This window comes from Ceratosolen solmsi, unplaced genomic scaffold (genome assembly GCF_000503995.2).
Source record: "Ceratosolen solmsi marchali unplaced genomic scaffold, CerSol_1.0 scaffold8, whole genome shotgun sequence".
NCBI classification, from domain to species: Eukaryota; Metazoa; Arthropoda; class Insecta; order Hymenoptera; family Agaonidae; genus Ceratosolen; species Ceratosolen solmsi.
The window spans coordinates 1,409,902-1,422,972 of record NW_011948439.1 but is presented as its reverse complement, the minus strand read 5'-3'; the positions used below and the strand labels follow the sequence as shown (position 1 = coordinate 1,422,972).

The 13,071-nt window shown below is 42.1% G+C and overlaps 1 protein-coding gene across 1 annotated transcript in view; it reads left to right on the top strand.

Annotated features, from left to right (window-relative positions):
- Positions 1–13,071, top strand: part of Nrt (Neurotactin) — a 51,343-nt gene that overhangs the window by 2,202 nt on the left and 36,070 nt on the right. The window contains exon 2 of the mRNA XM_011503639.1: positions 5,592–5,915. Coding sequence (XP_011501941.1) covers positions 5,685–5,915 — 231 coding nt within the window. The 5' untranslated portion in view covers positions 5,592–5,684. The remainder of the gene's footprint in view (positions 1–5,591; positions 5,916–13,071) is intronic.

Genomic DNA, 13,071 nt, shown 5'->3' with positions numbered 1-13,071 from the left:
AATTTTCCGACCTTTGTCTCGACGCGCATAGAGCTACGTCTCCAGGAGCGGCGCAGCTTTTTTCAGCCACAGGGTCGGCAAATTCAACAACACGTCCCTGCAAAGTAGTCTCTCGCTTGGGACGTTGTACGCGACGAGCACGCGCATTTTTCGTTATCCCATCGGATCCACGAATAGACGAACGAATATACGCACAGCCACCTCGATCGCTATCTAAAGATCGCACCATTAATTCCCAAATATTTCCAATAATTAACCCGGTTGGTTATTCGAAATGCTTCCTCCGCATTGATCTTCAGTGAAAGGTGCATTATCCGTGCATTTTCCTTTGCCTGCTACGAGTCTGGATCCTGGGACTTTTAAACGACCCACGTTGTTCCTATCGCCCGCATAACGTTCAGTCATTCTGGAATTTGTCTCGCCAATTGGATAAACGGCTAATGGACTGTGCTCGCAACTTTTTGCAACATTCCTCGAGCAACCCATTGCCAAGTGCTTTAAATTGGGTAGAATTAATCAGCGCGATGTGAGCTTTGCTCGGACGAGCAATCAAACGCACGTCGTAATCGAGGGATAAGTACGCGCGCGCGCAAGCCGCTTCTTCTTGCTTGCTCCTCACAATTTCCGACCACGTTCCTGCGCTCCTCCCAGCACTGTCACGTGCCTCCTGTTGAACTCTTGAAATGTTGAAAAATTGAAATTGAGCGCACGACCGAGTTAGTCTCGATCTTTTTATGGAGGCATCGCCACCCTAATAAACTAACCAGTTTCGGAAAAAAAAGGAAAACGAAACGTTTTCCCACCGTCAATCCTTAATCTTATCCTTCCGTTCTGAAAATAAAATCGGTCGGATTCGAGCGGCCGGGAGGATGACGCAGTGCTTACGCCCTTACCGCTAATTCTCCTCGCGAGGTCGGTAGCACCAATAACAGCGGCGACGCCACCGCGGTCAAATAAATAGTCCCTCGACCCCTCGCGGCTTTGGACTCACGCCCGCCCATCATCTACGAATTGCTCGGAGCTGCCGCGGCTGAAACTATGGTCCATTAGCGTAACTTTTGTCTCAGCTTCCGCGAGGGGCAGCTGCGTTGAGGTCGTCCTAGACTCGTTTCTTATAACCTGGCGACCGATTGGCGGCGCCGAGTCACAGACGACTCCGGCTTCGTAGCTATTTTGGTCTGGTGCTTAGGTTATTATAATGTTGCCTTAAAACGCGAAATAATAATGTATTTGTGAAAAATGATAAGGTGCGCCGAAGAGGAGGGGTGGGGGTGGGGATTCATCACTCGTACGGTTGGGTTCGTTGAATAACGCCAACATCCCACTCATTGCGATGCTATTGAATTATTTGAATTTCTCTTTGGGCCTAAAGCCGTTAAAACAAATATATGTTTTATATGAGACGGATAACAATTTTTCCCTTATACATAGAAAGATGCACTTAAAATATTTTAGTACGTGGATAAATTTCTTACGAATAACCGATAACGTTAGCATGATATAATTATTCAATCCTATTAATTTCGATAATATAATCACATTCAAATTATATGGACAATTCGGGTAGGAGGTAGAGAGGGTGTTGAAGGAATCGATGGTTTATGTTTAAATAATTTTTATTCATATAGGAAAACAATTGTTTTTCGTTTTACTTGAAAATTCCTAGTATAAACTGCTGCTGCTATAAGATATTATTTATATCGAAAATGTTTTATAACTGTCGGAATAACAGCATGCACTTTTACATTCGATATTTGACATGCCATCGAATAAGATCGATTCATCGTTACGTAATTGAAAAGTCCTAGGACTATTCCAAAAAGACCCATGGGTGATTTAATAGATCGTATGCGTTGAAGTGTAAGTATTTCAAAAAAATCATTTCGTAGCTGTCATCGCCAGCGCACTATTCCGCTTCTGTACAACGTAACGCGCGCGCGTGCACGTACGTACGTGCTCGCACACACAAAGGAGACACGCATGCATAAGCTTTCAACGCGACATGCTGATGAGAAACAAGAAAGTCAAAGCGAACGTTGTGTGTACTGTTGTAGGATGTGGGTTTTCGAGCTTCCGTACACGGCAGAATCCAGGGGGTCGGAAAAAAGTTGTCGGATTTTCCGGACGGCATCGTGGTAATAATCCATCGTTGGCCAACAATGCCTGAGTGAAAGAAAAGAGAGATGGAAATAGCGCGCGCGCGCGCGCGCGTGTGTGTGTGTGTGTGTGTGTGCGTGAGTGAGAGAGAGAGAGAGAGAGAGAGAGAGAGTATGGTAAAGCAAATGAAAGGCGTCGTGCGGCTGTTTAGCGCTCCAATTGTTACCAGAACCCTGTCCCTTGGCATCTGTCCGCGATTTTCCATGGCATCCAGCTGGTTGTCGCGTGCTACTCCACTCGAGGGAAAACGCTCTGACAAAGAGGTCACTTTTCACGGGAAAAAGTTGCTCGAGACTAAAGATTTATCGTGTCGATGGCGCGTGGTTCGCGCGATCTTTTCACGCCGTGATATTTCGTTTTTGTCGCGCAACATTAGCCTGGGCTTTCTTTCTTCAGTTTCGATACCGCACGGATTTCGTCATAGTGAGCGGAGCATATGATTCAGTCGGCCGCTGCACGATAGGAGAAGAAAAGAAAGGAACGTAATTAATCTGATTTGAATGTCGGGGCGATTATTTAGTTAGGCACCTCCCAGGCACTCTGAGCACTTGGCAAGCCGATGCTCGCGCCACACACAATACGCGGCTCCCAAATTCACTCTGAATGGCCCTCGGTGAGTCAGGACGAAATTGCTCTCGCCGGGAATCTTCTCTTTTTGATCTCCTTAATGCTTGCTAACGTTCATCCTCTCTAGCACTCGTCGTAGAAAAATAATCTCAGCCGTACGCAGCTTCAGCGCGTCGCGCGCTGTGTTCCTGTCCCGTTTATTTATAAAATAAATGAATTCCTTGTCCATTTGTCAGTCGCTGAGTAATGTGTAAGCTAAGCATTTTGTACCTTGGTACAGTTTGTTTCATAAATAAGGAATTTGCAGTCGGGAAAAATCGTGCTTATAATACATTGGCTTTGATATTTTAACGTTGTCCAATGCTTTTCACAGTTTCAATCGATCATTTCTCCAGTTCCATTCAATTTCGATGTGCTCTTGCTGTTGCCGAAAATTTTAGCTCACGGCTAAAAAGCTCATTAAAGCGTATTTACATTAATCGAATAATAATATTTCTTTCCCTCTCTCGATACCTTTCAAATAGATAGACGATAGTCGTGCAAAAGCTTTGGAAATAAATCGATCGCTGTATCCGAAAGTATGGAAAAGTCGATTGAAAGTATGGTAAATGGAGCAAGATGGGCAACGGTGCTACCATCCGGAAATTTCGGCGACGCACAATTTCTGAACAACTTGAGATATGGCTCCATTCAAATCCCCCCCCCCCGTCAAGCAACTTCTTAAGACCAATCAAGCCGGCGGCGTTAGAATTAGCTAATATTAATCATACTTGTATTGATAAAGGCACCCACACTAGGCCGCTGACTCATGGGTGGGTAGCCCTCAAAGTCGCTTAAAAAGAAATTAATCGTAATTCCTGAAGTTGAGTGAGCCAAGCCGATACGTGTGAAAAACCGGAAAGACGAATGCGCGGCGGGCATAAGCGAGGGAGGTGGTGTTTGTTGTAAGCCGAGTGGATAAATAGCCCGTAGGTAGGGGAAAACGATGTAGTGAGTTATTCGTGCGACAATAAATATTGTAAACGAGCCGAGCCAAGATGTATCGAGTGCATTCATAGACCAAGGAATATAAATGTCCAAATGGCACAAGAGGGAGGTAGCAAGAGAAATGCGAGTAACATAGCTGCAGGAAGCGTGGAAGATTTGTTTCCTTATTTTTGACTTTATAGCGGCGCTGCTCGGATCGGCGTAAGAAACAGGATCGAAAAAGAGCGCGAGGGGGGGGGGCGAAGGAGGTGTAAGGAGAAGAAGGAAGAAGAGAAAACGTATGCATACGAAACTGTGGCGCGTTTTGAACTGCGGCAGATGTTTCGACTATTGCTCTCTCTCTCTCTCTCTCTCTCTCTCTTCCTCTCTTACTCCCTCCCTCCCTCCCTCCCTCCCTCCCCCTCCATCTCATCATCTCGCCGATTCTCAAGCCGTATCTCTCACCCTCCTCTTTCGATCTCTCTATCTTTATCCTGTACAGTTGCTGTATGAAGAAGAAATGAAATGATGGGAGAAGATTCGAAAAAGGAAGAGAGAGGGAGAGAGAGGGAGAGAGAGAGAGAGAGAGAGAGAGAGAGAGAGAGATTGTACATACGCTGGACTCAAGGATTATAGATTAGGAGCAGCATATAAGGTGTCGAGTTGTGCGCTCTGTGGAGCGCCGCGGCGAGTCTACAGTCGAGTTCGCAGCCTTTCATTTCTACCGGTATTGACCTCAATGCTGGATTATGCTGCGAAGAAATAAGGGACTCAAAGTCTGCTTCATTTTGACCCGATAGGAAGTTCGTTTTAAAGTATAATATTCGCTTTCCAGTGAGTCGCGTACTCGTTTCGAACGAGAAGAGTGAAGGTTATATTTTACGCATACAAGGAATGCCCCAACGAACGAAGATAGCTCTATTAAAATCTATTAAAATAATGCCTTTTCTTAACTCATAATCTCTTTATTGTAAGGCATTTTTGAAATATGAAATCATAATCATTTTACCGTTTTACCACCATTAAAGTCATAGAGTCGTCTTGAAAAAATCCTAGCCATTCAATTCGAATCTCCGATCAAAGGGAAAATCTATTTATGAATAAAGCATCTATAAAATGAATCAATCATGTGCATCGATGCATCAATGTCTTGTCATGGCTCTTTATAAACATTCAAAATACGGTAACACGATTGAATCGTGCTGTTCCAGCTGCTCGGCACTCTGGTTTTGTTATTATTATTATTTTTTTTTATTATTATCACGCGATCGTACATCGCAGTTGCCATAAATATATGCTAATTATCAGTTGACGGTGTATCATCGTCGAACGTAAATAATTTAATTGTAATTTCTTTGGTTTTTTGTTTGTTTTTGTTTTTGTTTTTCTAATTACAGTTTAATCGAGATGCTGCGATAAAATTTAGAATAGATACGGAGGGCATTGGTTGCATTGGGATGAAAGAAATTTTCATTAATTCAAATTACTTCTTTACAGTTTATTCGAAAAACCGTTTCTCCATCGTTCATTTGTAAATTATAATTATTAACGTCCATCATCATAGTCGCATGCGTGTACAAAAACTCGTAATACCACCGATAACAAACATAAGATAGAGCCTCGCTTTATGATTTCGAAAGATCCCGTAAAGTCCCGTAAATATCCGAGACGATCCAGGCGCATAATGAAAGTATATACATTTTACACGTATGAAATAAAGGACAAACCTTGGCAATATAATCCCACCGAGTAACTCGTCGGCTCGTCTCTAATTACTCAGCATTTTCTCGTCACTGTGCGGTCGCCCGTAACTTTGTCGTGAAAATGCGTCCACGTCCCGAGATACGAGATTACATTCTGGCGTTATAAATAACGGTTGATTATTTCCGATAATATTTCAGGGTCGGCCGGCAGTGCAGGAACAGCGGCAACGGCAGCGATTGCGGCGGCAGCAGCAAACTAGAGCGCCCGAGTGAAAAAGGAACGAGAGAAGGATGAGCCAGACGGATCAGCAGCAGCCGCAAGAGCAAGATAAGAGCATGGATAAGAAGGAGATCGCGGACGAGGAGAGAGAGAAGATGCTGAACGCGGAGAACACGAAGCACACGGGCGCCGCCCCAGCACCGGATCTCGAGGCCGAGGATCACAAGCCCAAGAGGAAAATACCCATTGGCGGCATCAAGATGCCCGGTTTTTGCCGATCAAAGAGCAAGGAGCCCTGCAAGGTAAGTCCCTTGCCACTTGTATTTCTCTCTTTGCTCACCAACCAGATCGACCAACCTATCGGCCCTTTTTTCCTCTTACATCCTCTTTGTGTGTCGTTCGTATTTCGCACCTGCCTTTCGCCCGCGCTTGTCCTCATAAAAAGTAACATGGACGCAGATTTTTTTCGCCGTTCTTGTGATTTTGATTGAGGGACCGGCGGGGCTGGGGTAGACAGAGAAGGAGATTAATATTTACCAGCTTCGCTGGTACGCACAACCTCGTTTCAAGTCCTGCGCGAATTTATAATATTTTCGCAATAGACATTTTTCCTTAATTGAATTTATTATACAATCTTCTTCTCATTATTATATTTCAATTCTCATTATAATTAATTATTTATTTCTATAATACGGCTTGCGGAATATACAGTCGTTCTGCTTGCGATGCCCGTTTGCTGACAGCGTAGGTAGAGGAGGGACTTTCTTGCGTAGAACCGAGTTTTCTACATTTTAACGAAGTACCGCAATCTTCTTTTGCTATCAATGCGCGATTAACGCACAATCGTCCCGGCCATCAATCGTTTAACCAACCAAAGTGGAAAAGAAGCCCTTACTTTAACGCTTCAACTAATTGCTCATTGGGCCGCGTATCATCGTAAAAAGCGACGAAAATGAAATACCATGCGCAGAACCGTGGCAGCGAAGCACTTTAACGGCGTAATTACCCAAAAGATATCCAAAGCCGAGCGAGCGTCTTGACGCGTCAGCTCATAAAGCAAGGACTATTGGTATATAACGGAGGAATTATCGAGCGAGCACACAATATTGTTCCCATGACGATGGGCTACAAGTATATAAGCACATTTAGTCGCTAATCGGAGCCTCGCTGCTGCTATGGTGATTTTGCGGGGACTCGCGCGCACGCTGGGGGAAGTTACGTTATATACTAATGCGCTGGGGTGCTGCTCAACCTGGCATAACGCGTGTGAACGTAGAGCGGCGCCGCAATAACCGGCGCGAGGTGAAAAAGTTCCCGGCAACGGAGCTGTCGTCGACGTTGTTGTCGTCGCGTGCGACCGCACGTCATATTTCACGCATGCGATCCGCGCATCGGCGAGCGATTCGATATGTATCGATGCTGCTATTAAGAGGCTCGTGGGATTACATCTTGCTTTAGCGATCCCCCCCTCCCTCTCCCTCTCCCCCCTCCACCAATGCTGTTGTCTCGCGTGAATGAACGCGAGCGAGATTGCAACAAACAGCTACGGCCGCTTATCGATGCATCGGCTAAGATCCGGAGCTGCGTTTTCTTCGGCCTAATGATTTTCCTGCCGCAGTTAGTTGCGAGCGCGATTTCTTCGAACTTTTCGTAAAAATCGAATAAAAATTTAACCGTAACGATTTCGTTCAACAACATATCAGTCTAATTTAACGGCCCGCCGCTACGGCGTTTGCCACTTTTCATTGCGAATATATTGTGAATCAGGCCAAAGCCAATGAATGCCCCCTCTTCCGTAAAATTCGTTTTACAATAAGAATATTATACTCTAGTTGTCATACTTATTATTGATTAATGATCCTTTTAATTTAAAAATTTATTAACGCTGCTCTAATTGTTAAAAATAATTATAATCGCGTCTTGTAAATCTATTGTAATGGCTTCGAGTGGCCGCGTGAACATTTTTTCACATTGACAAATCGCGTTCTCATTAGGAACGAAGTTGTGTTTAAAGGACAAAGAGGAGGAAAAAGGAAGCAAATGAAAACGAAGGAGCTAACGAAAAAGCGGCGCTAGTAAAACGTACGTATCATGACACAATAGATAGGTGGATGGTTAGTGATAAAATGAGCGTGTCCGCCAATTAATTGCGCTTGACTTTCTGCTTAAGCGTCCATTCCAAGAAGACGACAAAAAGAGTCATATGACTGTGTGCCCGCGACTTCTCGGCCGTCGAGTCGTGGAAGCGTTTGCATCGATTAGCATTCTATAGCCATGGATCATTATCGAAAAAAAAAACCTCTGCTTATCGTAACGCGAATTACGGCTTTAAAAATAGCACATCCTACGCACTTGGTGCTCGATTACGCTATCGTACTTAATCCCTGTTCGCTTATTCTAACAGCCCGCAGCGCCTCTTCGACGCGCAATCCCGGCTGCTTCTTATCCATCGATCTAAAGTTGCGTGAAATGTTGGAAGAAAGTGTAGTCGCTTTGGCTGTTGCCCTCTCACCCTCTCCCTCTCTCCCCCTCCCCCTTCCACAAAGCCATACAATCAGGAGGAGTTTTACGATGTAGCCTGAGAATCGTGTCCTTGCGCGAAAGAAAATATCCCATTGTTGGCGATTTCTAAGATTTTTTTGTGTTTATCCGATGGCGGAATACTCAGCGGACTCTGCGGCTACAAAGGAACATTGATGCTTTGCAAAATGACGATTTTTCCATTCTCCTGTCTCTCCAACAGAGTTTCCTTTCATTTTGGATAAGGATAATGTTGCCAGGTATGGGAAGGTGTCTCGCTCGCGTGAAAGAACACAATTTTCCAGTCGCGAACAGAAAAAAATCGACTCTACTCGTCAGTTAATGACTATTGATTGAGTAGGGAGCGCTAATAGGCAGACAGTGGGACAGTGACCGATCCACTGATTTAATTTTCAGCACTCGTCATTGAGAAAACTACTTACTCATCATAAGCAAATTTTGTTTCAGCCAAGAGATCTCTTTCTATTTTAAGTTAACGACTTGCTTCCTTTTTATCCGCTAACAGCGAATAAAAATTCTCGTTTTTTCTTTTATTCGTTTTATTGAAAAAGAAAACACGCTCGACTAAATTATTCGCCTCATAAATCATTTTATATTTTCTACATGGATAAATATGTTTCCATTAGGAAAATAGCTGCTTCCATATAAAACAAATTTCATACTTAATCGAATGTCGAGTCATTTAGAAAAGAGTAGTGGATGCTGACGCAGTATTCCAGAAATTATTACTGTTTAAATCTAACTAAATTACATTAAATTTCTAATCCCGCGATGCGCAAAATCATGAGAAAATTTCGTTTATTTTACTTTATTTGACCGAAATTTGTTTGTTTGTTTATTTTATTTAACAAAAACATCGCGTATCTTTAAAGGCAAACTTATATCTTTTATTTTTTTCTGTGTAATTAAAATAATCTTAATGTATCTGTATAATATTTGCTTGACGGTGTAAATTTGTAGTTCTAAAATTTATCTTATCAGAGTAAAGCTTGTAAAACAACAGTTATTTTTATTCTTTTTAAAGAAATTTCCAAGGAATAGCGGGCAAAGTGTAGAATAGATTGTGCAGTAAAAATTTTGTCAGAGTGAGAACATTTTCTTTTACAGAACTTTAATATATATATATGTTTTTGTAAAATAAATTGTTTTACATCATTTCTGTGAAATAATACCTTTGGATTTTCAATCCTTAGTAAATGTCATATTTAGTCCCGTATTTGTAAATTTAATATCTCCTTGTGATTGACGTGGCTGATGTATCGTTTATTTTTTAATGACGTTAAATTAAAAAAGTCACGATAAATTAATTATAAATTATTTAAATTTTTTACGTACTTAATGCAGATAGTATTCGTAAGAATTGCATATGTAATGTAGATAGGCGATAAATGCTTACCACCATACAATTAGCGAAAATTTCGTTTAAGGGAACAATTGGTAGAAAGTAAAGCGCGATTTAATTTTCAATGCTTTTCATTGTTCGATCTATTTTCACCGTCGAATTTCCTTCGTGATATTAATAATTCATCATTCAAATTTTAAAGTTATATAAAATGGAAAATGGGTTTTAATTTCGACCACACTAAACCGATTTGCAATTGGGATGTGAATCCCGGCGGTCAAAGTAAAATTAAAATAGTAAAATATTGCATAATAATAAAGGGAAAAAGTTAATAAAGAAAAAGTGCTATGTTATCCATTTTTCATCCCATTGAATTATTAATGTTTACTTATGATAACATAGGGCGAGGCGACCGATCAGAACAATTGCCACAATTTGTCTATGCAAAAAAAATGAATAATTTCGTTTGGTACGATTGACTCTCTCTCTCTCTCTCTCCGCCCCCCCCCCTCTCGTTCTTCCTCGGCGAGAGAATCGCCTTTGGCGAAAGCATCTCTAATGTCAATCATCGGTCGTCCGAGTAAGTAAGAGGAGAGGGGCCTATTTCCCGTAAAGGAAAAGTCACAAACGAGTTGCGCGCGCGTCCGTTCCGTTTAACGCTCGGTTGCCACGCAGCGGCGCCGCGGAGCCTGATTCCGCCTCTTTTGTTGTATGCACGCGTGTCCTCACGGATCGTCACGGCTTCCGTGCCCACACAATTCACTTCCCCCCTTCGTTCCCAAAGTTCCCGATAGGCCGTACTTTTTTCGGAAGTTCTCGTCTATTCCAGTCACACCCCCCTCGCTACCCCTCCTCCCTACCTCCTTTTTACTTCACCCATGCTTCCTTCCCACCTATCGTTGTCACCCCTCTCTCCTCTTTTCGAATTCTTTTCCTCTTCTTCTTTTTAATTGCCAATTTAATGCGCGCTTCCGCTACTCCTCTACTCGTACCGCGAGGAGCCTCATTGTGATCGGGATCTTTTGCGATGAATTACCGATTGACAAGCTCTTGGCTTATGATCCAGCGACTCGACTTCGCGATTAAGAGAAGCACATTTCTAAATTGCAGTTTAGTATTGTCAGGAGCGATGTTTACAGGTTCATTCGGAAGAGAGCGGATTGGATATTTGTCTGGCTGGAAACAAATTTATAGACGGATGGTAAAGATTTTTAAAAATTTCTTTCGCGTCGTCGTAATAACGATGAATATCGGGCCGTGTCTTAACGGTAAAGCTAATGCAAAACGAAGAAAAATTTACGAGGTTAGAGGATGTAGAATGGAAAAAAGCACACGTAGGTATCCATTACAGAGGAAACGTTCTCAGCTATTCTTTTAAGGCAGACTCGTAAGACGCGCACATAATAAACCTGATGCATTTATATCCGCGCTCGACAAACAAGAAGAAGAAAGAGCCTTCCACCAAAAGAAAGTGTGTGGAAAAGTTTCCGCTTTTTTTCCTTCGCTTCCTTCGCTTTACAACCTGCGCACCCACTGATTTTACGTCGCGCGGCTGTAAATCCGCGGTGCATACTTTATCCTAGAAAGAGACTCATTTTGCGACCTACCTGCGTCTTCTCCCCCCTGAACGGCAATCCTCATAAGAAGAAAAGTTTCAAGGGCGCAGGTAGGTATTTTCTTATACCTGCAGATCTCCTACCGATCGCCTCCACGACTCTCCGCTGGGCGCAATAAAACTTTATACTCTGCGAAAAACCATGCTATACCTGTATAAACGTTCATGCCGCCATTACTACACTCTACGTAAAGCGTAGAGCCTCGGCAGTATATAATGGGATAAGGCAACAAAGGCTCTCCTCCCTCCCTCCCTCCCTCCCTCCCTCCCTCTCATCGTCCCTCTCACTATCCCTCCCCTCTCTATCTATCTCTACAAATGGGTCAGCCAAGGTGTACATTATAGAGTGCTGCGGCTGCATTGCAAATACAACTATGTCCTTCCAAACATTGTTTCTTTCCTTTTTTTCTTACCTCTCTTCCCTCTCCTTACTTCTCTCGCCTCTTCCCTCTATCGCTGTGTGGAGTCGTAGATCCCTTTTTTGCATCGAACCATCTTCAGAGGCATTTCCGACTCGTTTAACGAGACTCTGTTGCTCGCTAGAGTCTAAATTGTCGCAGGTTTCCTTGCATTTTAAATTTAATATTTGTTTCAATTTTCGTGTAGTTGGTCTTCTTTTTTTATTCTCTCTCAAATCACTTTCTCTTATTCCTTAGATGCCTATTGCATTTTCAATTCTATCGCCTCCTTCATACTTCGTTCGTCTTTCCTGAAAACGATGTTTTTGTTTTTTGATCATTGGTATTACGTTCATTAGTTAGGCGTTGTTTTCAATAAAAACTTTTTTATATTTTTTCATTGTTTTTCTTTACGATAAAATTCGCCTCACAAATCGTTTACTTAAATATCTTTTTATTCCAGAATGTATTTTTCTTAAGTCTACTGAACTTTAATATCTTGTTTCTAAATGCTGTTTGTTTTATTGCATACGACCGGAGGTTATTTTTATATCGATAATTCGGTCGACCGGCTATTGCCCAAATTTTACGCAAACATAATGAATTCGAGTTTTTGTTCTCTCGTTTCAATGGATTTTCTGTGAAAGGTGTCGTTTATAAAGGAACTTGAAGTTTTCCTCTTCGTTTATCAAGGCCAACCTAATAATACGATCGAATAAGGTATACGCGTTGGTAAAACGCAAACAATATGATTGATGTGACGTTTACATAAGCAAATGTAAGAAAAACTTTAGCTCATTATTTTTCCAGGAATAGGAGAGGTTCGTCTTAGAAAGCTTATTCTCATCTCCTTTTCAAACATAAAAATATTGTTAATTAATTTGAGAAATAAATTGAATTGCACATAAAACTTGGTAAGAAAGTTGCGAAGCATTGATTAAGGCCATAATAGGTTGGGTCGATTTAAGCCACAAAGAAATAATAATTCTATTATTTGATGAAAAAAATCTTGGCAATCAATCGTATTTTTATAATATAGGCGACTTTCGCCGGCGGAAAGTTCGACTAAGGCCAAAATAAGATCGCATGGCCACGTTTAGACGAAATCCCGTATACGTCGGAAGTTTTAACACACATACTCGCATGCCCGGCATATCCATTAATTATCCTTCATTCGAAAGTTATTATCGGGACTCGCGCGTTAAGATACTGTATGCATTAATTTTCTTTCTAGGCTGTTTAGAGAAACACACAATCTCGACTCGCGCGATCAAGTTCGAGCTCGCTTGTAAATGATTGCTTCTCACTGCTCTCTCTCTCTCTCTCTCTCTCTCTCTCTCTCTTTCTGTACCTACGCCCCCCCCCCCAACATTCTCTCACTCTTTTCTCGCGCACTTCATTGGCAGTGGGTCAATTGGGTACAAAAGAAAAAAAAAAATAAAAAAAAAATGCAGTAACGTAAAAGCATTCGTGCAAGACATCATTCCCGCAATCTTCCGTCATTCTTCTATTACTGGCTCTTATTTTGCCTTTCATTTGTTCGATTTTCTTGCTCTAATTAA